Source organism: Peromyscus eremicus, chromosome 1 (genome assembly GCF_949786415.1).
Source record: "Peromyscus eremicus chromosome 1, PerEre_H2_v1, whole genome shotgun sequence".
Taxonomy (NCBI): domain Eukaryota; kingdom Metazoa; phylum Chordata; class Mammalia; order Rodentia; family Cricetidae; genus Peromyscus; species Peromyscus eremicus.
In genome coordinates this window covers 98010261-98033112 of record NC_081416.1, presented here as the reverse complement: position 1 = coordinate 98033112, position 22852 = coordinate 98010261, and the positions used below count along the sequence as shown (strand labels likewise).

The following is a 22852-nucleotide window of genomic DNA, read 5'->3' as shown; positions in this document are numbered from 1 at the left end:
TCCAAATTCTGCTTTGAAGAATTAAGCGCTCTTCCCTTTTTCCCAGGAGATGTCATCGTGTGGTACTAACACAAGTTCCCCTGTCCCCGGGGTACAGGGCAGAGAGAGCAGCTGGTCCTGAAGAAGGAAGGGAGGGCTCAGGGTGGGGCTTTGAGTGGGGTGAGAGAGAATGCTGGGCACAGTCAAGGGAGAGACAGACAGACAGACGGGGAGTTCAGGCCTTCAGCCCCTGCCGGCAAAGGAGGCTGCAGCCATGGATCCCCTCTCGGTAAGAGACCCTTGCTGCCCTCCCCTCCCCGCATCCCAGTCCCAGGGCTCACTGCCCACAGGGATGCAGGGGCAGCCTAGCTACCAGACCCGTAGTGGATACGCCCGGTGGGTGGGAGAGCCCCCGGAGCCCTGACCCTGGGCCTAGAAGAAAAGAGCAATGAGGACGGGCAGACGAGCAGGACCAAACCGTGCCAAGGAGGAGAGGTGCCTTCCAGGGTAGGAGGCAAAGTGAGAGCGCTAGGTGGAGGGGGACACATCAGGGGCCTACTAGGAGGCCTCTTCGTAGAGGAAGGGCGTAGAAAGCCCAGCTTAAAGACCCTTCCGTGAGGGCGTGTCTGGACCTGTCCTTCAGAGAGGAGCAGCTGGAAGATGAAGTCAACAAGCTGGGAACTGGCTTCTAGGCAGACTGTGCTTGTGTGGGGGTTCGGCTCCTAGTGTGACCCTGACCACCTGCTCTAATCACCTCTCCAGGGAACTGACACTGGGCCCTGGTCTGTAGGATTTTCATGAGAGTGGAAGTGAGCTGATAACTCCCCAACTCTAGCCCTTTCCCAGCATGAATCTGCATAATAAAATGGTGAGCAAGGCGGTATGTGTTGCCCATCCGTGTTTGGGACAAGGAAGACATAATAGCTGATTACAAAGGGTTAGAGGCCGGAAGGCAGGTGAGGAAGGCCTCCAGACTAAGGGGTTTGGGAACTCAAGAGCACCCTCCTCTCCCCTCCTTCACCCAGACGCAGCCCAACTGGACTGAGATTGTGAACAAAAAGCTCAAGTTCCCACCCACGCTCTTGGGGGCCATTCAGGAGGGCCAGCTGGGTCTCGTGCAGCAGCTGCTGGAGTCAGGCAACGACGCCGCCACCTCGGGTGCTGGGCCTCTGCGGAATGTGGAAGAGTCTGAGGACCGCTCCTGGAGGGAAGCCCTCAACCTGGCCATCCGGCTGGGCCATGAGGCCATCACTGATGTGCTGCTGGCCAACATCAAGTTTGACTTCCGGCAGATCCACGAAGCCCTGCTAGTGGCAGTGGACACGAACCAGCCAGCGGTGGTGCGTCGCCTGCTGGCTCGGCTGGATCGGGAGAAGGGTCGAAAAGTAGACACCAAGTCTTTCTCGCTAGCCTTCTTTGACTCATCAATTGATGGCTCCCGCTTTGCCCCTGGGGTCACTCCACTCACACTAGCCTGCCAGAAAGACCTGTATGAGATTGCCCAGTTGCTCATGGACCAGGGCCACACTATTGCCCGGCCCCACCCAGTTTCCTGTGCCTGCCTCGAGTGCAGCAATGCCCGCCGATACGACCTGCTAAAATTCTCATTATCCCGAATCAACACCTACCGCGGCATCGCAAGCCGGGCCCACCTCTCACTGGCCAGCGAGGATGCCATGCTGGCTGCTTTTCAGCTCAGCCGGGAGCTCAGGCGCCTTGCACGAAAGGAGCCTGAATTTAAGGTTTGTTTCCCCTGCTCTTCACTCCATCCTGCCCTCCATGCCCGGTGTCTGTTCTTGCCCTGCGACAGGATTGGGCTTTGTGGTGGGTGTTCTAGGAAGTTTGAGAAGTGAGTCACTCCAGGGGCATTTGGCTTATGCAGGGAGTATAGCTCCTGCCCTAGGAGTACTCTAGATCCATCTAAGGTAAGAGAGGAAAATAGAAACAGTTGGACAGACTTAGACACGACATTCAGTAGAGCATGTCCCTTTGAGGTACCCACTGAATTTTTACCTGGAGTGCTGTGTGTTGGGGCTCTCAAGCTTGTGATCATGGATAGGCAAAGGGGACAAGATGCTCCCAGGACTTCATTCAGTGCCTCTGTGGATGGTCTTCACAGGACTTCCAAAGCACAGAAATCAGAAAAAGTGACCTGTGGCCTTTGTGTTCCGGGAAGATTCTTAAGGGAAGAGGCGGGTTAGAGAAGATGAGCAGGGGAGGCAGTTAAGTAAGCAGAAGTTCCGGCAAAAGGTATATAATGAGGAGTTGGAGGCGTGACTCAGTCGGTAGAGTGCCTGCCTGCTGTGGATGAGGCCCAGAGTTGATCCCCAGCACTACATGCGGTGGACATACATGCCTGTGATCCCACCACTTAGGAGGCAAAGACAGAATGATCAGAGTTCAAGATCATCTTTGGCAAGTTGGAGGCCAGCCTGGAATACATGAGACCCTATTTCAATGAAACATACACACATACACACACTTAAAAAAAAAAAAAAAAAAAAAACAAGTATGAGGACCTGGGATGGACCAAAGATACATGAAACAGAGTATCTGTCCGGGGGCTGGCACTGCACCATCCATTTATCCCTCACTGAGTCATTGGCATTCCTTGTGTGCCAGGCCAGATTAGGTCCCCATCCTCAAGACTGCCATTAGGTAGGGAAGCCCATGAGGATATTATGAAGGCCTAGGACAAGATGAGGCCAGAAAGCCGGAAGGATGAAAAGGTCTCCACCAAGAAGGAGCAATGCTTTCAGAAGACTTTCCCTTCTCTTAGTAGCCTGTGGAATGAGGCAGAGCAGGAGTTCTCACCCATACTTTACAGTTGGACAGACCTGAGGTCGGTAAAAAAAAAAAAAAGTTTCCTGGCTGAGGGACAGTGCTAGAGGTAACCTCGGCCTTCAAAGCCGGGCTTAGACCCTCTCTAGGAAAAACGCCCAAACAAAACAGGGTAGGATGGAAAATAAGCAGCCAAGAGCTGCTTACTCTTTTCTGTATGCCCTTCATCTACCAACACCGGTTCCATATAAGGGCGATGCTCAAAAAGATGAACAGAATGAGCACAGGAAAAGTGTAAGGGTAGGGCAAAAACTCCTGCTGCTTCTGCGCAAGCCCGACAGTCTGAGTTCAGTCCCCAGGACCCATATAAAAGTGGAACGAGAACCAATTCTACAAAGTTGCCCTGATCTCCGCATGTGTGCTATGGCAATGTGTACCTGCACACACATCACACACAATAATAGCAATGTTCAAAGACGGTATGGGGAGTTGTTAGAGAGGGACAGGAATCAGGAGGTAGACAAGTCCAGGGGACAGGCAAAGGTGGTAGGTTTGGGTTGAAGTGACTGAGTGACGAGGCGGAAATAGCATCGCATAAGCAAAGCGACCCAGAGGATTGGATGAGGTAGCAGAGAAGAAAGAAGTAGATGACCCCGTGACATCAGGCAGAAGTGATGCGGGCCTACTGTTTGTGGGGGGCAGGGACGGATTGACCTGACGGCACACACAGACCTCTTTTCTTACAGCCTCAGTACATTGCCCTGGAGTCGCTCTGCCAGGACTATGGCTTTGAACTGCTGGGCATGTGCCGGAACCAGAGTGAGGTCACGGCAGTGCTAAATGACACGGGTGAGGATAGCGAGACTGAGCCTGAGGCTGAGGGCCTGGGCCAGGCCTTTGAGGAGGGCATCCCCAACCTGGCAAGACTGCGGTTGGCTGTCAACTACAACCAGAAACAGGTCAGCTGGGCCTACAGCCTGCCCTCCCTACCCGGGTCCCCTGTCCTGCCTCCTCTGAGGCATATCCCGCTTCAGCCTTATACTATGACTTTCTATCCTCGGGACTTTTCTGAGACTTTGATTCTCAGTGCCCTTCCATATGAGCCTTTACCAGCAAGAGGGGAAGTTTCCCATCCCTTCCTGGTTACTTTCAGGCTGAGCACTAGTGGCCCCCCACCCCCACCCCATCCCTTTGGAGAACTAGTCACCACTAGGATCCCATACTCAGGTCTCACACAGACTTAGTTTTGCCTCTGATGAGTAACTTTGGCCCAGACTTACAACTCCTCACCTATGTAGCAAGGGGTTAAATGGCTGGTGATTTTTTTTCCTGGCTCTCATTAGATTTCTTACCCAGCAGCCACGCTAAAGGCAGACTCTCTGTCCGTCCTCCCTCAGCCCCTGACTCCTCACTCTCATCCACATGAAGATATCCTGACCCACTAGGCACATTACCAAAGCTTTCCTGGGTGCCGTCTCCACTGAACTGGTCCTCATGACAGGAGACCCATATTCCATGCCCCTAGCCTCCTCGAGAGCATTCACCTAGACTTAGGTTACCTATACCTGCTGAGGCAGGGAACACTAGGAATTCTGGGACTTAGACCCCAAGTTCTACCCACTCCTGCCTGACTTCGATTCAAGAACATGGGGTGTGAAGAGTCTCGGAACATCTTCACGTTCAGATCCTCCACACCAAGGTCGTGTGGTAGGTGAAGCCCCTCTCTTCTGGGTGGGCTGGCATGGAGACGAAATGATGGTTCAACCTCTGTGGCAGGAAGTAAGGGCTCCGTATCCAGCCAGCTCCTTTGGTCTTCCTGCCTGGTGGCTGTCTCCTCTCACGACCCTCTCTACCTAGTTTGTAGCTCACCCCATCTGCCAGCAAGTTCTGTCTTCCATCTGGTGTGGGAACCTGGCTGGCTGGCGTGGAAGCACCACCATCTGGAAGCTCTTCGTCGCCTTTCTTATCTTCCTCACCATGCCCTTCCTCTGCATTGGCTACTGGCTGGCGCCCAAGTCCCGGGTACGAAGAACAAGATGAGTGATACCTTGCTTTGTGTGCTGGAAGCAAGCTCTCCACTGGAAGTATACAGGTGGACTAGGGGGCAGGGACAGGCATTACAAAAACTGCCAGAGTGTGGCAAGAGAAGGAGAGGCACCACTCAGGCCCTGGCTGGGTGACCCAAGTGGTTTCATGAGGTAAGAGGAGCAGGTTTAGAATAGTAGTGATGATGAGTTTGAACTTTTCCTGTGGGATCCTCCCCGCAAAAACGGGTGGGGGAGGCAGGAACAACACTTACCTCACATGGTTGTGAAGGAGAGAACAGAAAATGTAGAGCCTCTTGCACACCGAGTCCTTCTTAGTACTTGCCTAGACAGACGAGTGGGTGAATCTGGAAGGTGCAGGCTCACATGGGGGCCAAGCAGTCCAGAGGGCTACAGGGACAAGTGACCACAGACCTCTGACAGCCAGGCTTTCCTGTCTCCCCCAAAGCTGGGCCGCCTGCTAAAGATCCCAGTGTTGAAGTTCCTGCTGCACTCAGCCTCCTATCTGTGGTTCCTTATCTTCTTGCTGGGAGAGTCCCTGGTCATGGAGACTCAGTTGAGCACCTTTAAAGGCCGCAGCCAGAGTGTCTGGGAGACTTCACTACACATGATTTGGGTCACGGGTATGTATGAGAGAGCCCTTTACTTGTGGCCAGCTACCAAGATCCCCGTGGCCAGCTCTGCACTGGGCCCCACTGAGACTTGGCTGTAGCTAGAGTTTTCCTGCCTGGCCCACAGTCAGGACAAATCTCTCTCACCTGCCAGACCCACAGCCGCTCAGACCCGACCAAGTAAACACAGAGACTTATATTGGTTACAAACTGTATGGCCGTGGCAGGCTTCTTGCTAACTGTTCTTACAGCTTCAATTAATCCATTTCTATAAATCTATACCTTGCCACATGGCTCGTGGCTTACCGGCATCTTTACATGCTGTTTGTCATGGTGGCGGCTGGCAGTGTCTCTCTGACTCAGCCTTCCACTTCCCAGCTTTATTCTCCTCCTTGTCCCGCCTACACTTCCTGCCTAGCCAATGGCCAATCAGTGTTTTATTTATTGACTAATTAGCAACACATTTGGCATACAGAACATCCCACAGCACTTGGCCACACTGAGCAGGCTGATAATTTAGAGTCCCTTCAAATCAAGGTCTTAAAATAGAGCTGGGTGGCCGGGCGGTGGTGGCACATGCCTTTAATCCCAACACTGGGGAAGCAGAGCCAGGCAGATCTCTGTGAGTTCGAGGCCAGCCTGGTCTACAGAGCAAGATCCAGGACAGGCACCAAAACTACACAGAGAAACCCTGTCTTGAAAAAAACCAAACAAACAAATGGAGAGAGAGAGAGAGAGAGAGAGAGAGAGAGAGAGAGAGAGAGAGAGCTGGGTGCTGTGGAACACAACTGTAATCCCAACACTCAGGAAGCTAAGGCAAGAGGTTAGTAAAGTCAAAGCCAACCAGAGCTACATAGTGAGACCGAGTCTCAAAGGGGTGAGTGGTTAAGATGGTCCCATGAACAAAAGCACTTGGTGCCAAGCCTGACAACCTGAGTCAGTACCTGAGACGAACCTGGAGGAAAGAGAACCAACTCCCACAAGTTGTCCTCTGACCTCCACACACACACATAAACAAACAAATACATGTTTAAATTAAAAAATAAAAATCAAAACGAGTCCTTAAATATTTGCCTACTATGATTTGGTGGGGACCGTGAAGAACAGTGGCCCACCCCTAGCCCATGCTGCTTGCTCTCTGTCACCTGCCGGGCTTCCTCGAGCAGGCCCATCAGTCCTGACATCAGTCTGCACCAGTGAGGGAGTCCTTGTTTTTCCTGAAGGTCTCTCTGCACTTGGATGGATTAAATGTTTCCTCATCACTGCCCGGCCACTGCCACCTGGCTGTGTCCCGGAAGGAGGAGGAGAGCTGCACCCGCTCCTCTCCTGACCCCTCTCTCCTTCCAGGCTTCCTGTGGTTTGAGTGTAAGGAGGTGTGGATCGAGGGCTTGCGCAGCTATCTCCTGGACTGGTGGAACTTCCTGGATGTGGTCATCCTCTCCCTGTACTTGGCATCCTTTGCCCTGCGCCTCCTCCTGGCGGGGCTTGCCTACATGCACTGCCAGGAGGCCTCCGACAGCACCACGTGCCGCTATTTCACCACTGCTGGTGAGGGCCATTACCTTTCTCTCTGCTGTGATGAAATGCCCAGCACATAGCCGGGCCGTGGTGACGCAAGCCTTTAATTCCAGCACTCGGGAGAGGCAGGGGGATCTGAGTGTGAGGCCAACCTGATCTACAGAGTGAGTTCCAGGACAGCCAAGGCTACACAGAGAAAACCTGTCTTGAAAAAACAAAAACAAAAACAAAAAAAAACAAACAAACAAACAAAAAAACAGAACAAAAAGCAGCTTAAGACAGGAAGAGTTTATTTTGGGTCATAGTTCGATGAGAGACAGTACAGCCTGGTGAGAAAGACGTGGTGGGTGCAGATGTAGCTGGTCACATTGTGTCCGTGGTCAGGAAGCAGGAAGATGGATGCTGGTACTTAGCTCCAGTCCTCCCTTTTCTCTTTATAGTCAGCCCAGGAACCCAGCCACATTCCCTCCTCAGGAAAACCCCTCTGGAAACACCTTGCCAGAGATATCTAGAGGTGTGTCTCCTAGGTGATTCTGAATCAGTTCAGCTGATAATGATAGTGATTGGCATCACAGTCCTGCAAGCCCAGCAGGGAGTCCCAAGGCCCTCGTCCTTGGCTCTCAGCCACTGCCCATCCTACCCTGCACAGAGCGGAGTGAGTGGCGCACAGAGGACCCCCAGTTCTTGGCCGAGGTGCTCTTTGCTGTCACCAGCATGCTGAGCTTCACCCGACTGGCATATATCCTGCCAGCTCACGAGTCCCTGGGCACTCTGCAGATTTCCATTGGCAGGATGATCGACGACATGATCCGGTGTGTACTCTCCTTGTGCTCTCCCTGCCTATGGCTCCTACCCCACAGACTCGGTCTCCCGAAATCCCTTAGCTCTGTGGGGCATGGGAGTTCTTGACCCACGTTCCTCTAGCAAGACTGTGAGCTCCACCCATCTCTGAACCCTGGAATCTAGAGGCGGAATGTAAATGTAAACGTGCTCTTCTGGGCAGGGAGGCTTACAGCTCCTGCCCTCGTCACAATTGCAAACCAATCAATAGCAGAAAGAGCCCTTGGTGGGTGTTTCTGATCCCAGCTCTAGAACAACTCTATGCCTCACTTTTCCCCTTTTTCTTGGAAATTGAAGTCAGAAGGCAAAAAATAAAATAAATGAAGATCCGGGAAGGCCAACATCTCCTTCCCTGATTCGGTTTCCCAGGGCCTGACTTGTAGGGTGGGGACCTGCTCTGACCCTTCCATGTCCTACCCCCCACCAGGTTCATGTTCATCCTCATGATCATCCTGACCGCCTTCCTCTGTGGCCTCAACAACATCTATGTGCCGTACCAGGAGACCGAGCAGCTGGGCAAGTACGCTGATGCTGGGGGATGGACGTCTTAGGCATCTTTCTCCTTCCCTTGTTGGTTCACTCAGCTAACTCTCTTACTTGCCCAAGACTGCATTGATTCACTCTGACGGTTACTAATTTATTTGATTATACATTGGTCAGTTTCCAACCCTTCTATTTGAAAAATGTCAATCTTATGAAAATATTAAATGGAGAGATTCACCCATGCCCTTCACTAGGCACCCATGCCTTCTTCACTGGACATCCATGCCCTTCACTGGGCACCCATGCCCTTCTTCACTGGGCACCCGCACCCTTCACTGGGCATCCATGCCCTTCACTGGGCACCCATGCCTTTCTTCACTGGGCACCCACGACCTTCACTGGGCACCCATGTCCTTCACTGGGCACCCACACCCTTCACTGGGCACCCACGCCCTTCACTGGGCACCCATGTCCTTCACTGGGCACCCACACCCTTCACTGGGCACCCACGCCCTTCACTGGGCACCCATGCCTTTCTTCACTGGGCACCCACACCCTTCACTGGGCACCCATGCCCTTCACTGGGCACCCACGCCCTTCACATGGTGTCTCTGCTCATTGTTTTGCTACCACTTGCTTGATCTGTTTCTGTTTGTTTGTTTTTTTTCTCATGCAACACTTTGTTGCTTGTTTGTTTTTGAGATAGGATTTAACTGTGTAGCTATAGCTGTCCTAGAGCTTGCTCTGTAGACCAGGCTGGCCTCCAATTCACAGAGATCTGCCTCCCCTCTGCCTCCCCAAGTGCTGGATTAAAGGTGTGCACCACCACCCCCTACTATCTTTTACAATACTTAAAAGTTGTAAATGTCCCAACATATTAGTCCCAAATAGTTTGAAATGTCTCTTAGGAACGTGATCACAAACCACTATCCTACCAAAAACTTTGGTATCAATTTTATAAAATTGCTTACTATGCAGCTCTTGTTCAAATTTTCCTGTGACCCTATTAAAAAATCCCATGTGTAGGAGCTGAGAATGCAGCTCAGTTGGTAGAATGCTTGCCTAGCGTGCACGAAGCCCTGGGTTTGTCCCAGCGCTATATAATAACTGGGCATGGTGGCACATACTTGTGATCCTAGCAATTAGGAGATTGAGGCAAAAGGATCAGAAGTAACCCTTGGTAATGAAATTATCAAGGTAATTCTTGGCTATGAAATTACTTTGAGCCAGCCTTGGATACAGGAGACCCACCTCAAAACAAACTAAACAAAACAAAAACCTAAAACCCCATGTGTACCCTAAAACCATGCACTGACTACACTTTGCTATAACCCAGACCATCTCCACACGTACCATTTGTGTGTGTCTTGAATGAACTGATTTATAATTTACAGTTGGCATTTATTTTCTTGTGACTAAATTCAAGTTAAAGAGTTCAGGCAGGATGGGGCAAAAGAGATGGCTCAGTGGTTAAGAGTGCTTATGCAACCGGGGGTTGGGGGGTGGGGTGGGGGGTGGGGTGCCTGACTTGAATCACAGCACTTGGGAGGCAGAGGCAGAGGCAGGCGGATCTCAGTGAGTTCGAGGCCAGCCTGGCCTACACAGTGAGTTCCAGGACAGCCAAGACTGTTGCACAGAGAAACCCTGTCTCAAAAAACCGAGAGAGAGAGAGAGAGAGAGAGAGAGAGAGAGAGAGAGAGAGAGAGAGAGAGAGAGAGCTGGGGACCTGGGTTTAGCTCCCAGTACTGGCTCACAACTACTTGTAAAGTTAGTTCCAGGGGATCTAACACTCACTTCTAGCCTTTATGCACATAAACTCACCCTCACCCAGGCTCACACACAAACACATTCAATTAATTAATTGAAAGAGTTTGGGTAAGAACTGGACCTGGCTAACAAGCACTTTCCGTTGCTTCACATTAGGGGAGCACGGTGTGGCTTGGCCCTTGGTCAAGAACACCACTCCATTGTAAAGGCAACAGAGAAGCCCTTTTACTAACAGCGAAGTGTTCTGACATACTACAGCTAGACTGCTTACAGTCTGTACCCATTGGATTTAATATCCATGGACGATCTTGAGGGTCAGTGGGGTTTGAGATAGGTTCTCAAGTAGCCCAGGCTAGCCTTGGACCCGATGTGTAACTGAGGATGATCTTGAACTCCTGATCGCCCTGTCTTCACCCCAAGTGCTAGAATTCTAGGCATGTACCACCCTACCCAGCCACAGATGATTCTTACCTGAATCAGTCTCTACAGTGGTCATTTTGAGATAGTGACTTTCCACAACTATCAATTGTTTGACATTTCTTATCTTGCATCCTTCTAAAGGAGTGCTTGCTCCCAGCTATGCATGGTGGTGCATGCCTACAATTCCAGTGCTGGACGTAGAGGCAGGGGGATCACAAGTTCAGGTCATCCTCTACTGTTTAACAAGTTCGAGGCTAGCTCAGGCTGCATAAGACTTTGTTCCACAAAGAAAGAAAGAGCTGATGAGAGAGCTCAGTAGGTGAAGGAGCTTGCTGACAAGCCTGGTGAGCTCAGTTGGAGCCCCAGGAGCCACATGGTGAAGGGAAAGAACTGACTCCCAAAAGTTGTCTGACGTCCACACCTGTGCTGTGGCATTCTCAGAGCACACACACATACATGCATGAACGTGCACACACAGAAATAAGGAAAAATAAGTAAATGTAAACCATTTTTAGAAGTATTTTGACTGGGGGTGCTGGAGAGATGGCTCAGTGGTTAAGAGCACTGGCTGCTCTTCCAGAGGACCTGAGTTGAATTCCCAGCAACCTCGTGGTGGCTCACAACCATCTGTAATGAGATCTGGTGTCCTCTTCTGGCCTGCAGGCAGAACACTGTATACATAATAAATAAATTTATATTAAAAAAAAAGTATTTTGTCTGGGAGGCTGGAGAGATGGTTCAGCGGTTAAGAGCTGCTCTTCCAGAGGACCCGAGTTCAATTCCCAGCACCTACATGGCAGCTCACAGCTGTCTGTAACTCCAGATTCAGGGAATCCGACACCTTCACACAGACACACATGCAGGCAGAACTCCAATAAAGAAAAGAAAGTATTTGGGCAGCTCTCAGGTGAGGTAAATGGTAGGCATATGGCTGAGGGTAGCCAGGAGTATTGAAAGTCAGTGAGTAGAGGTGTAGCAGATTAGGTCGTATTTAGGAAGATCTCCCTTGGTGCCATGTGGAGGGCAGAGTGACAAAAGACGGATGCAGGGAGTGAGATGCCTTCTCCACGAAATGCTAAGGGCAGGTTAGTGTGGGCAGGACGGCGAGCACTTGATGAGCACATTCTGCTGGGGGTCAGTGGGAAAGGCAGATCGGAAGGGCTTCCTGGAAGAGGAGTCACCGGGGCTGCTGGCTCTGCTCCACACCACACATCCTCTCCCACCCAGGAACTTGTCTTCACGCCTCCCTCTTTCAGCTCTCTGCTTTGCAGTCGCAGCAACCAACATGATCCTTCCAAACGTAATTCAGGTGTCCCCCCTTGTCCAGAACTCTTCATCGATTCCTGTGGTTGGAAGGCCACGGTCGAGTCTTCAGTTCTACTGGATTCGGCCCTGTATCTGTGTGGTCCCCAACAGCCTCTCACAAGCCGTTCTCTCTTCTTCCCATCCCACCCTCACCCTGACCCTCCCCAGAACACAAGGGCCTTGAAGACAGGGTTCTGCTTCTTATACACCACTGTGTCCTTAGCACCCTGTCACTACTCTTCGTTCGTAAATACTGGCTGATCAAAAGAATACAGATGGAGGGGCTGGAGAGGTGGCTCCGCAGTTAAGGCCTTCCTGCTCTCACAGAGGACTCAGGGTTGGCTCCCAGCACCAGACTATCTGTAACTCCAGTTTGTGGTGATATATTGTATACCCTAATACATTTGCCTGAAGATCAGAAAACAGAACAAGCCACTGAATTAAACATAGAAGCCAAGCAGTGGTGGCACACACCTTTAATCCTAGCACTTGGGAGGCAGAGATCTGTCTGGATCTTTGTGAGTTTAAAGCCACCCTGGACTACATGAGATTGACTCGGTCTAGGAGAGAAACAGAGCCAGGCAGTGGTGGCACACAACTTAAATCCCAGTACTTGGGAGTCACACACCTTTAATCCCAGCACTAGGAAGGCTGAGACAGGAATTGATGTGGGTGGGCAGAGAAAGGTATAGAAAGCGTGAGGAGACAGGAACTAAAGTTTTTCTGAGGAGGAAAGCTGTTCAGGCTGAGGAGTCCTCAAGGTAAGAGGTGGCTTATTCCTTTGTCTCTAATCTTCAGGTAAATTTATTAGAGTACATAATATATCACTACATTTCCCATTTTTTGTCTAAAATAATAAAAGAAGGTTATAACTAATATAAGAAAAAGTAAATACAATAAGTATATACAATATATATAGTCAAAAATTACAGGGGTTGGGGATTTAGCTCAGTGGTAGAGCGCTTGCCTAGCAAGCACAAGGCCCTGGGTTCGGTCCTCAGCTCTGGAAAATTAAAAAAAAAAAAAAAGAATTACATTAACAATGTCCAGTCCATTAACATTTGACAGAGAAAATACTCCATTCTTTATCCTATTTTGGTGAGTCCAAAATGTTGTACTTAATTCACTTTCTATCCTAACTTGTATTATCAACCGAATATTATCTTTTGATATCTTTCAAACTTATATACTTTAGCAGTTCCAGGGATCCACTGCTTCTTCTGACCTCTGCGGCCTCTTGCATACACACGGTGCACTTCCATACACTCACACACATATACACATGTGTGTGTATGTATATGCAAAATAAAATATACATATACAAAATAAAATAAATTTTTAAATAAAGGTTAATGCTAAGAAATGGCACATGTCTGTAAGCATAGCCCAAAAGCCTTCATGGACACAGAGCACATTTGGCTAAGTCTTCAGGGGCAGGGAGTATGTCTGGGTGGAAGCCAGGCTTCTCTCCCAACCCTACCCCCACTTTCCTGTCCTTTGCTTGCCCCCACCACGCCAGTTTCAACGAAACGTTTCAGTTTCTATTCTGGACCATGTTCGGCATGGAAGAGCACAAGGTGGTGGACATGCCTCAGTTCCTGGTGCCCGAGTTCGTGGGCCGAGCCCTGTACGGCATTTTCACCATCGTCATGGTCATTGTGCTGCTCAACATGCTCATTGCCATGATCACCAACTCCTTCCAGAAAATTGAGGTGGGTAACCCGAGCCAGGCTGGCCAGGGAGGAGGGGGGAGGGATAGGGAGGAATGGGGTGCTCCCGCTGCTGTTTAGTGGGTTGGACAAATTCCCTCTATACAAGGGTCTCAGGACTGCTGTTGCTGTTGCTGTCGCCAGGAGCCAGGGCTAGTGCTCTTGGCAGTTTTTCTTTTTCTTGTTGTTGTTGTTGGTGGTGGTGGTGGTAGCCATTTGGAGGCATTGTAGAAGAGTAAGTGGGAGGGTTGAGTTTGCAGACTGGAGAACAGACTGAGCAGCACCCGGAAATTAGAGAAAGAGAATGGGAAAGGGGAAGCGTTCCAGGAAAATGTGGGTGATCGATGGGGGTAGGAATAAGAACAAGAAGAAAGTGGTGGGCGCACTGGAGAATAAGGGATGGGAAGACAAAAGAGAGACGGGTTGAGTGGGCAAGGGGCCCAGTGCCAGCATCGACCTCGCATAGCCTCCTGCCTCGTGGTCCCCAGGACGATGCTGATGTGGAGTGGAAGTTTGCTCGCTCCAAGCTCTACCTGTCCTACTTCCGAGAAGGCTTGACGCTGCCTGTGCCCTTCAACATCCTGCCCTCCCCGAAGGCTGCCTTCTACCTTGTCAGGTGACGGCCTCCACTCTTGCCCCTGTACATGACCCAGCTCCTGCCCCGCTATCCTAGGCCCTGTCCCTGGCTAACTTCGTTTCACCATGGTAATCTCTCAGGAGAATTTTCTGGTTCGTTTGCTGTTGCTCCTCCTGCTGCAAAGCCAAGAAGTCGGACTACCCCCCCATCCCAACCTTTGTGAGTACCTTCTCAGCCTCTGTATTACCTAAGCCACTGGTATGTCCCCAGAGAGCCTGCCCCCAGTTCCCACTCTCACACACAACCTCCGTTTTCATCTTCCTGCTTCTGGCTGGGTCCTGCATTTCCAGTCCCACCCACATCCTACAGCCTAAACATGGTTCCACGCCCCCTCCATCCCAAGCCTGAGTTCCAGACAACCAGACTCTAAGACATGCCTGGGTGATTTAAACAGCATATGGATGGTAAAAGCCTCCTGAGGATGAGCAGGTTGACAGGGAGAAAGGCAGCTGGGCATCCAAGGGGCTCACCTACCTCCACCATCAGCACCGGAACCCAGGGCATGAGAGATTTTCTAATTTGGGACATTGCTGCCAGTTCTACCGGGGCCTTTCCTTCCCGCCCCACTCCCACCTCGGCCTTCACCACACACGCTGGACACCACCCTCTCCTCCCAGTCACCCTCTCCTCCCAGTCTGCCTCGCCTAGTTGGCTCCCGTCTATCCCCAGGACTGCGCTGTAGGAGACAGTCCCAGGACAGAAAGCTTGCATAGATTTTTGCCTTTCTCCTTTATTCTTAGTCAAGAGAGATGTTGAAGGAAGTAGAGAATTCACTGTGTCTTCCATTGCAGACCAACCCTGGGGCAAGGGCAGGGCCTGGGGAAGGAGAACGTGGATCCTACCGCCTTCGGGTTATCAAGGCTCTGGTGCAGCGCTACATAGAGACTGCCCGGCGCGAGTTTGAGGAGGCCCGGAGGAAAGGTGGAGTTCCCACCTCCAATCCTTCCCCCGTTACTGTTCATGGCTCTCCTGGGAAGAGTGCCCCACACCCAGACGCACCCTCCTGACTCAGTTGCGTTGGGATTCAGTCCCATCCTTTCTGCCCTAGGACGCCACAGCTTGCCAGCCAGCTCCTTGACTCAGTTACTCTGCCTTCCTGTCTTACTAAGTTTCCTAGACTGGTCTTGGACTCACTTTGAAGCCTAGGCTGGCTTTGCACTCTCCATCTTCTTTCCTCAGTCTCCCAACTAGATGGGATCACAGGCCTGCACCAAGCCCAGCTAAGGCTTTCCTTCTTTGTTGCTGCCCTTCATCAATGCTCACAGTCACCTGCACAGCTTCTCTACCCTCCTGACCCCTCAGTCTTTTCAGCCCTTCCTTAGGATCCAGACAGGGCGTCCTGGGTTCAGTAGGGTGGGTAGGGGTAGACAGAAGAGGTGCTGACAGGCTCACCTTCTGAAAGACCTCTCTGTCCTGATTTATCTCAGACCTGGGCACCAGACTGACAGAGCTGACCAAGACTGTGTCTCGACTGCAAAGCGAGGTAGCCAGCGTGCAGAAGACTCTGGCGGCAGGCGGGACACCGCGGCCTCCCGATGGCGCTAGCATCCTCAGTCGCTACATCACCCGAGTGCGCAACAGCTTCCAGAATCTGGGCCCCCCCACCCCTGAGACCCCAGCAGAGCTGACCATGCCAGGGATTGTGGAGGCCGAGGTCTCTATAGAAGCTGGCCTTCATGCCATAGGAGAGGCTGAGACTCCAGCGTCTGGAGAGCCCAGCCACTCCTCCCCTGCTCATGTGCTGGTGCACAGGGAGCAAGAAGCAGAGGGGGCAGGGGACCTGCCCCTAGAGGAAGGCCTGGAGACCAAGTGTGAGTCCTAACACAACAGAAGGGTCTCTTCTGTCACTGACTGCAGCAGCCTTCTTGGATAGAGCAAGGGTCTCGTAGTAGAAGATCATGGTGTTTCTTTGCCTCAGTAAAATTTCGGCTGTGGAAGTCAGGTAGCAATCTCCATCTCTTGATGTCCTAAGATCCCTTCTTTGACTTCCCTCTAAAATGAACCCTATGTGAGAATGGCAGAAACAGCTTGCTTTGGGGTCTAGGGTTCAGAATCCTACTTTGGGGTTCCTTAGGTCTTTAGTGGAAAGAGTTTTGGCCTAGGAGGCTGGAGGCCTGGAAGATAAGAGACCAGGGGAGCAGGAGGCCTGAGGGGGGGGAGGGCACTGAGAGTGGGGAGGCCTGGATTGGAGAGGCCTGGGAGGCCTGGAGGTGGTGCCCTTCCTTGGCCCTGGATTTCTCTCGACCAACAGGACTGGGAGTCCATCTATTCTGCCTTAAAGGCAGCTGTGAGGCCCCTCTGGCTGTTCAAAAGCTCCAGGTGCAGAGGTTAAAGTGTTTGACCAAGAGGATCGGGAAGTTAGTTTTCAGTCCCTGACTTTCAAGCTTGCCAAGGACAAATGACCTCGTGAAATAAACCAGTCATAAAAGCCCATGTCGCTATACCACAACTCTGTTTAATTGAGTAGCCATCCAGTCTTGACCTTGCATGTCCTAGGAAGTCCCCACCACATAGTGGGGTTCCCTCAACCCTGCCACGGCCTCGGGTCTCCAACCCTGGTTGGAGAGGTAGCCCATTGCACTAGAACCAGAACCACACTCTTGCTTCTCGAGGCCACGCAAAGCCCCGTCTTCATGGAAAGGTCATCAGTTCCCAAGACTCCAAGAGGCTTTCAGGGTCCAGTTCTCGAGAGCTGCAACTCCCCAGGGGCCAAGAGCAGCGTCTTCCCTGATTGCAGAGCCAAGGCCTCTGTGGAGGATGACTCTGGCTGCCCTCCTGCTGGAGAAAGAAGAAGGGAAGGTGGGGTAGGCAGCAGGGCCAGGAGAGCTGAACAGCCCACAGAGCAGGCCAGAGGGTGACGTACCTGTTGAGGACACACAGCCATGCCTCTTCTCCCCTGCAACAGATAGCACAGTAAGGCCCTGAGGCGACTCTCGTCCCAAACGTCTTGCCTCTGGCCATCCCCCTTTGTCTGTCTGCTCCTTCACCTCAAAGCAGACTACTCACTTCCTTTCAGCTTCTTCCCGAGGTCACCTTTCCAGATGGCCTAGCCATCCTTGCTCCTCCCCACACCCCATCACTCTTCCATTCTCTTCCTGCCTCCCTACTGGACTTGGCACAGTCCAGTCCTGTTCGCCCCATCAAACCAGGGCCTGCTGAGACTGGCCTCCTTCACTCGGTTCCTTGGTCTACCCTTTGGAGAAGATAGTCATCTGAGAATATCCACAGATCTTGAATGTCCACAGGTCACAGGACCTGGCAGAACCTCAGGCTCGCTAACGAATCGAGTCTCCTGAAGTCTCTGGGGCCTGGGTCAGGACATGCTGGCTTTCACCCACCCTGCCATTCTCTGTCGCCCATGCATCGCTCACCACCCAAATAGGCGCAGTTAAAGTGGCTGCAGGTCTGGTTATAACTCCAGAGAGTTACTATGCTCTGGGCTCCATGCTGGAAGAACCCAGTGACCAAGAAGACTTCATGTGGGGGGATCAGCACCTCACGCTCCTCAGGGAAGACAGACAAAGCCTGGATAAGAGCCCCAAAACAAGTCCTTAGATTGAAGAAAGTGGCATTACCAAACCCACGAGCCACTGTTTCATCCAGAGAGCTGGAGGCAAACTGTCCTAACCGGACAGAGTCCCCTAGCCTCTTGGGTTCAAAGTGAAGGCTGCCCACGCCTCGGAACACCACCTCCCCATCTTCCCTATAGCAGCCTCGGGTGCCCCGAAGCAGCTGCAGGGCCCGGGTCAGGTAGAAATGCAGGGCCTTGAAGGGGAAGTGCCTCATGTAGAGCTCCCGGGAGCCGCCCCCTGTCCGCACAGCCTGGTTCAGCTCCCAGTACAAGGTGTTGGATGAGTTGGTGTACACCATAATAGCTATTCCGTGCTGGGCTTTGAAGCCAGGAGGTAGAGTGAGCGTGTGCCGCCGGTGTTCCCAGGCCTCTCGGGCTGCTTCCCAGGATTCCCGGAGCAGGGCATGGCGGGCCATCTCCTCCTTTAGCAGCAGGCCTGCTTTCTCCTCCATCTCCTCGGAGCAACCCACGTAGGCATCATCGAAGGTGTCTGGAACCAGGCTCAGGGGCAGGATCGGAACAGCTTGGACCTGTGGACATAAGGAAGGGTGACACCACATAGGCAAGAGTGTAAGTTTAGGACACTGGCCAAGGGTCCTGGTGGCAGATCAGTTCAGAATCACGGATTTTCATTTCTATGCCCAAACATCTGACGCATGCAAGTGGCAAGATCCCAAAGAGGCACAGATATAACACAGGCAGTGGAGTCGGACAGACATGAGTTGAAACACCACCTGCTAGCTGTGGGATCTCGAGTAAGTCTCAGGTCAGGGCTTTCCTGGATTCCACATTCTCCTACGAATTAAGGGCACTTCCAAACCTCACAGGGTTATTGTGAGGAAAGCGTAAAGATCATTGTGGCTCAGCCTAAAGGGGTGAGATCATTGTGGCTCATCTTTCCAGGGGCGTGTGTGGTTGGTTCCTGTCTTTCCTGGCTCTGATTGTCGGTATGTAGGCAGTAAACTGCAGCCAGTGTCTGGCCCCTGCCCGGGTCCCCCTCTTCCTCAGCTATTTCTTACCCTTGGGGAAGCCCTGCACTCAGTATACATCACTGTCAGCTCTGAGATTCCTGCATGCTCTTCTGCTTTAGATGTTATTCTAAACTCAAGGCGGGGTGGGTGGGAGTTTATTGTCCCCAGCTTAACCTTAGTCCCAGAGTGTGCTGGGGGTGGGGGTGAAGCCCGGTTTTCAGGGTCTGCCAGAGTGTACAGTAGCACACTGTTGTGTACAGGGATTTGTCTGTGGTGTGAGATGAGAAATGGGAAGGAGAAAGATGAAGGCAGCCCCTATGGAGGGGTAGCACAGAGAGAATCACACAGGGAGCTAGGGGTGCAGGGAGGTGGAGATCTGGAAGAGAGATGAGGCACTCGGGCTCCCTAATGGTGCAGAAGTTCCCGAGAAGAGGATTGGGAAAAGGGAAGAGTCGCCTAGGAGGGTTTCCCTGATGGTTCCTCTGCCACCACCTTCTCAGCATCTGACCCACAACTGACCCTTATTGGCAAAGTTCCCAGAGTTACCTTCCAAAGGGTGTGCAGGCCGAGGCAACTGAGGACCATCAGCAGATCCTCCAGAATCATCCTTGGAGGAGTCCTGTGATGGCAGGATCCAGATAATAATGAGGCCAGTGGAGACGGGGTGCTGGCTTGGATGGGCTCCAGGACCTTCCTCCTGCACCCTGAGAGGGTCCTTAGTTAAGGACTGGAATTCAGAAGTGATATGGGGCGGGACCAAGGACAAGTCTAAGCATAGGCAGGGCTTCAGACTTTACTGTCCCCATCTCAAGCCCTAGTCTATAACTACTCGGCCCCTCACCCAGGCTCTCCAGGACTTCTTTGCGATGGTATAGGTGGGGCAGTTATATGGCTCCGCCTGGAGAGGGGCGGGGCGGGGACGAGGACCTACCTGGAGGTGGCAGAGGCCCAGAGTGGCCTAGGGCTCTGGTCCTTTTTGCGGCAGACTAGGGGACTAGGGCTGAGGTGCGGGCAGGCGCTGCGTAGATCCCGGACTGCCGAACAAAGTCCCCGCGGCTAACTATAGCCCCTGGACTGGTAACCTGACACCTATCTTCCCCAACAACAGACAGGGGCGTGGGAGCTGGACTGACAGAGTCCTTGAGTGGTTGAGGGGCAAAACTCTCCTTCCCTTGAATGACAGTTTCTTTCTGTAAGATCAGAGCTAGGTCAAGGCTGAAGGAGGGACTTGTGAGACTTGGCCCTTTCTCCGGTGGCCCTGGGACCTGGCCAGGGCCAGGGCACCCGACCACCAGGCCATGAAACCCCGCGAGGGTCGCTCCTTGTACATCATGTTAAGTCACCAAATCTGTCTTATTTGCATACAATTTGCATACGACACACGTTGGGTCACGTGCACCAGCATCAAAGACCCCTATGCCCACTTCCTTCCCTGCTCTTAACACCCTGTCTCCCTGCCCTGGTCTGTAGGGAAGGGTAGAAGGAAGCGCTAGCTGCCTTCTGGACCTCTGGGGTTCAGGTGACCCTGTGTTTGTAAACACAGCTCTCTCTCTCACGCCTCCCCTGGGCTTGACTATAAATAACCTAGTTCTGAATTTCAGATGCCCAGTTGGAGGTAATGGGAGAAGGGACCAGTTTATGGGAAGGTGGAGGGCGTATGTTCTGAACATCAGGGCTTAAGAGATGTCTCCTGCTGGGGCTAGGGTAAGCATGCCCTGTGAAACCTGCCAAGGGCCTCTCGGGTCCAGCTCATGAGTTTACACAATCACCATCCCTTCACCACCTCGGATTGTCAGCCAAATAAAGTTTCCTTCACCTAAAAGCCTGTGTCCTCCATTCCTTCTTGATGACTAAAGAGGAAAACAGACCGTCCCTGTGGTGGGAAGGCTGGGTTGGGAAGTGGAAGAGCATTAACACCCTTGCCTACCTACCCCACCCTTCCTCTCTCTGGAGGATTCAAGTACTGGTAGTTGCAGGGACAGCAAATACTGTGTGGGGACAGCCTCTGGCTTGGGGAATTTCTTACACCCCAGCACCTGGAGCGCCAACAAGGTCCCAAAAAGTGGAGTCAAATCTGGTAATGGGCCAGGGATCCTGAGAGGGGCAGAAAGTCCTCCCAGGTCACATGGTGGGTCAGGGATCCAGCTGGAACCTAGGCTCCTTAGAACAGAACAAAGCTTGAGATGGTGGCACATGCCTATAATCCCAGCATCCAGGAGGGAGGCGGAGGCAAAAGGATCGATTCAAGTTCGAGGCCAGCCTGGACATTGTGAAAGAAAGCAATAATAATAATAGGGAAAAAATGAACGGAGATGCCTGGAGGTACAGTCTGGTGAGGAGGCTGCTATCCTGTCTCTCCTGTGTTTAGCGGCTCTCATTGTCATGGGAAGAACGTTAGTCCAGGTCACACTGGGCAGAGGCTGGTGTCCCTGAGCCTTGAGAGAGCTTGAAATAGACGGGGGAGTGTCACATTTCTGAGCAGCTGTGTGGGGACGCAGGAGGGGTAGGGAACTGACAGTATAAAAGAGAAAGCTACCTCCCTGTCTGCCTATCACGGGAGACCAGACCAGCTTTGCCCACCGTGGAGAAGGCTAGGTAAGGGCACCTCACCTCCCTGCCTAGGGAGCAGAAGGAACTTTCTGGTATTAAGTTTAGGGTATTGGTAAAGTGTTAGGGATCCTTGGATGGGATGGTTGAGGACACTTAGGAAGGTTTGGGGGTTTTGAGAAGAGACTTGGGGTCATATTCCCAGAAGGGACTGCTGAGTGAGGGAAGAGAGAGAAACTGAGGACGGCAGGTCACAGAATGAAGGTAAGTGCAGCTCCCTCACAACTGTGAAAAGGGATTCCCAAGCTGGATTCAGCTCTCTCATGCCAGAGACTAAGTTAGAGGCCAGCCTGGGCTACCTAACAAGATCTTGTCTCAAAAAGACAAAAAATGGGAAGAGGGAATTGCTGGTGTCCCAGAACAATCCCTGCTGCCCCCCTCCCCCCACTGGTCACCAAGGACAGCAATCTACTTACTCTGAGGTGCTCTGTCTTGTTGGCAATGCTCAGAAAGCCCCTTGGCCTTGTTTATCAGAGCCTTGGGGGGTCTTTCATCACAGACGGAATAGAAAGAAGACGGAGCCAACTGTAGAGGGTGTGTGTGACACAGGCTAGCTTTAGCGGCGCTGACAGATAGGGTGCGGCTGTCCTTACAAGGGAAGAGGCTGGCTTCCACTGATTTCCCGGGATGCCTGACTGGGGTTATCATCTTGCCTGAAGGACTGGAGGGCTCAGTAGCTGAAGCTGTGGGACCTGTGGCTACAGTAAACTGCTATGTAACCTCTGAGAGAGGACAGAAGCCCTGCCCAAGAGGTGATCCACACAAATGCATGCAGGTGACAGAGCTTGACCCACAGGGGAAGATGGCTGCCGGTCTTTCCATACCAGCCCAGTCACACATCCGGCATCCACAGGGCCACCGGAAGCTGTGATATTTGGGTAGATTTTCCCTCCTTAACAAGACTCTCAGCAAGCAGTCTGGTGACGCTGCCTGGTCCTGGGCTAAGCCCTGGGGACACGGAATGGGCTATTGCTGGTTCCTGCACCGGCCAGGAGTTGTGGGGGTAGGCTCAGGAGAGGGCCACACAGAATGATGTGTAGCCCAGAGGATTCTGGGAGCTTTCTGAAAGAGGGGAGCCCTTAGCTAAGCCTGGAAGAGTGGGTGGCCAGAGGATAGCTGAGGATAGGGGGACAGTAGCACCTCACTGGAACTCTGTTCCTCCTTGGCTCCTGTACTGTAGGAGCCAAGAAGGGACTAAAAAGTTCCCAGGGGCAAGGTCACTGAGCAGATCCAAAGGCAGAATACGGTTGGGCTGTCATGAGTGGGTAGAGGGATGTTTTTATTTCATTTTGCTGCTTCGTATTGAGCCCGGGTCTTATGTACTCCAGGCTGGCCTGGAACTCACTGTGCAGCCTTGAGGTCCTGATCCTCCCTCTCTACCTCCTGAGACCTGGAACTTCTGGCATGTGATGTCATGCTTGTCTTCTAGGAGGTACTGGGAATCAAACACAGGGCCTTGTGCATGATAAGCCTCTCCTTTTTTCTTGTTCTTTTTTTAAGAAATTTAAAAAATGGCTGGGCAGGGGTGGCAGAGGCAGGTGGATCTCTGTGAGTCTGAGGCCAGCCTGGTCTACAGAGTGAGTTCCAAGATAGCCAGGCTACACAGTG

At 52.1% G+C, this 22852-nt stretch overlaps 2 protein-coding genes across 5 annotated transcripts in view; one reads left to right on the top strand and one right to left on the bottom strand.

Moving 5' to 3' along the window:
* Positions 1–16265, top strand: part of Xndc1n (XRCC1 N-terminal domain containing 1, N-terminal like) — a 34000-nt gene extending 17735 nt beyond the window's left edge. The window contains exons 11-23 of the mRNA XM_059269945.1: positions 47–98; positions 1011–1721; positions 3507–3719; positions 4618–4782; positions 5254–5428; positions 6764–6964; positions 7584–7746; positions 8202–8294; positions 13269–13461; positions 13947–14074; positions 14176–14254; positions 14887–15016; positions 15523–16265. Of these exons, the coding sequence (XP_059125928.1) occupies positions 47–98; positions 1011–1721; positions 3507–3719; positions 4618–4782; positions 5254–5428; positions 6764–6964; positions 7584–7746; positions 8202–8294; positions 13269–13461; positions 13947–14074; positions 14176–14254; positions 14887–15016; positions 15523–15917 (2698 nt within the window). The 3' untranslated portion in view covers positions 15918–16265. The remainder of the gene's footprint in view (positions 1–46; positions 99–1010; positions 1722–3506; positions 3720–4617; positions 4783–5253; positions 5429–6763; positions 6965–7583; positions 7747–8201; positions 8295–13268; positions 13462–13946; positions 14075–14175; positions 14255–14886; positions 15017–15522) is intronic.
* Positions 16266–16530: 265 nt separating this feature from the next.
* Art5 (ADP-ribosyltransferase 5) lies at positions 16531–19629 on the bottom strand. Of its 4 annotated transcripts, none has more exons than XM_059269874.1 (4): positions 19184–19623; positions 17467–18196; positions 16959–16991; positions 16531–16873 (listed from the first exon to the last, which is right to left on the bottom strand). In XM_059269874.1, exons 1-4 carry the CDS (start codon positions 19241–19243, stop codon positions 16767–16769), a joined length of 930 nt encoding a protein of 309 aa, XP_059125857.1. In that variant the 5' UTR covers positions 19244–19623; the 3' UTR covers positions 16531–16766. The 4 variants fall into 4 exon arrangements, 2 of the variants coding, with proteins under 2 accessions (XP_059125857.1, XP_059125865.1); XM_059269882.1 differs by having other exon boundaries at positions 16531–16870; XR_009380555.1 differs by having other exon boundaries at positions 16771–16873; positions 16959–18196; positions 19184–19364; positions 19569–19629.
* Positions 19630–22852: the final 3223 nt, after the last annotated feature.

Excerpts from the sequence above, each read along its gene's own strand:
- Art5 (XM_059269874.1), bottom strand. The coding sequence starts at position 19,243 with ATGATTCTGGAGGATCTGCTGATGGTCCTCAGTTGCCTCGGCCTGCAC. Across the intron at positions 18,197-19,183 it reads GCCTGCACACCCTTTGGAAG|GTCCAAGCTGTTCCGATCCT; the intron begins GTAACTCTGGGA and ends TTATGTCCACAG. Across the intron at positions 16,874-16,958 it reads TGGCTGTGTGTCCTCAACAG|CAGGAGGGCAGCCAGAGTCA; the intron begins GTACGTCACCCT and ends TTCTTTCTCCAG.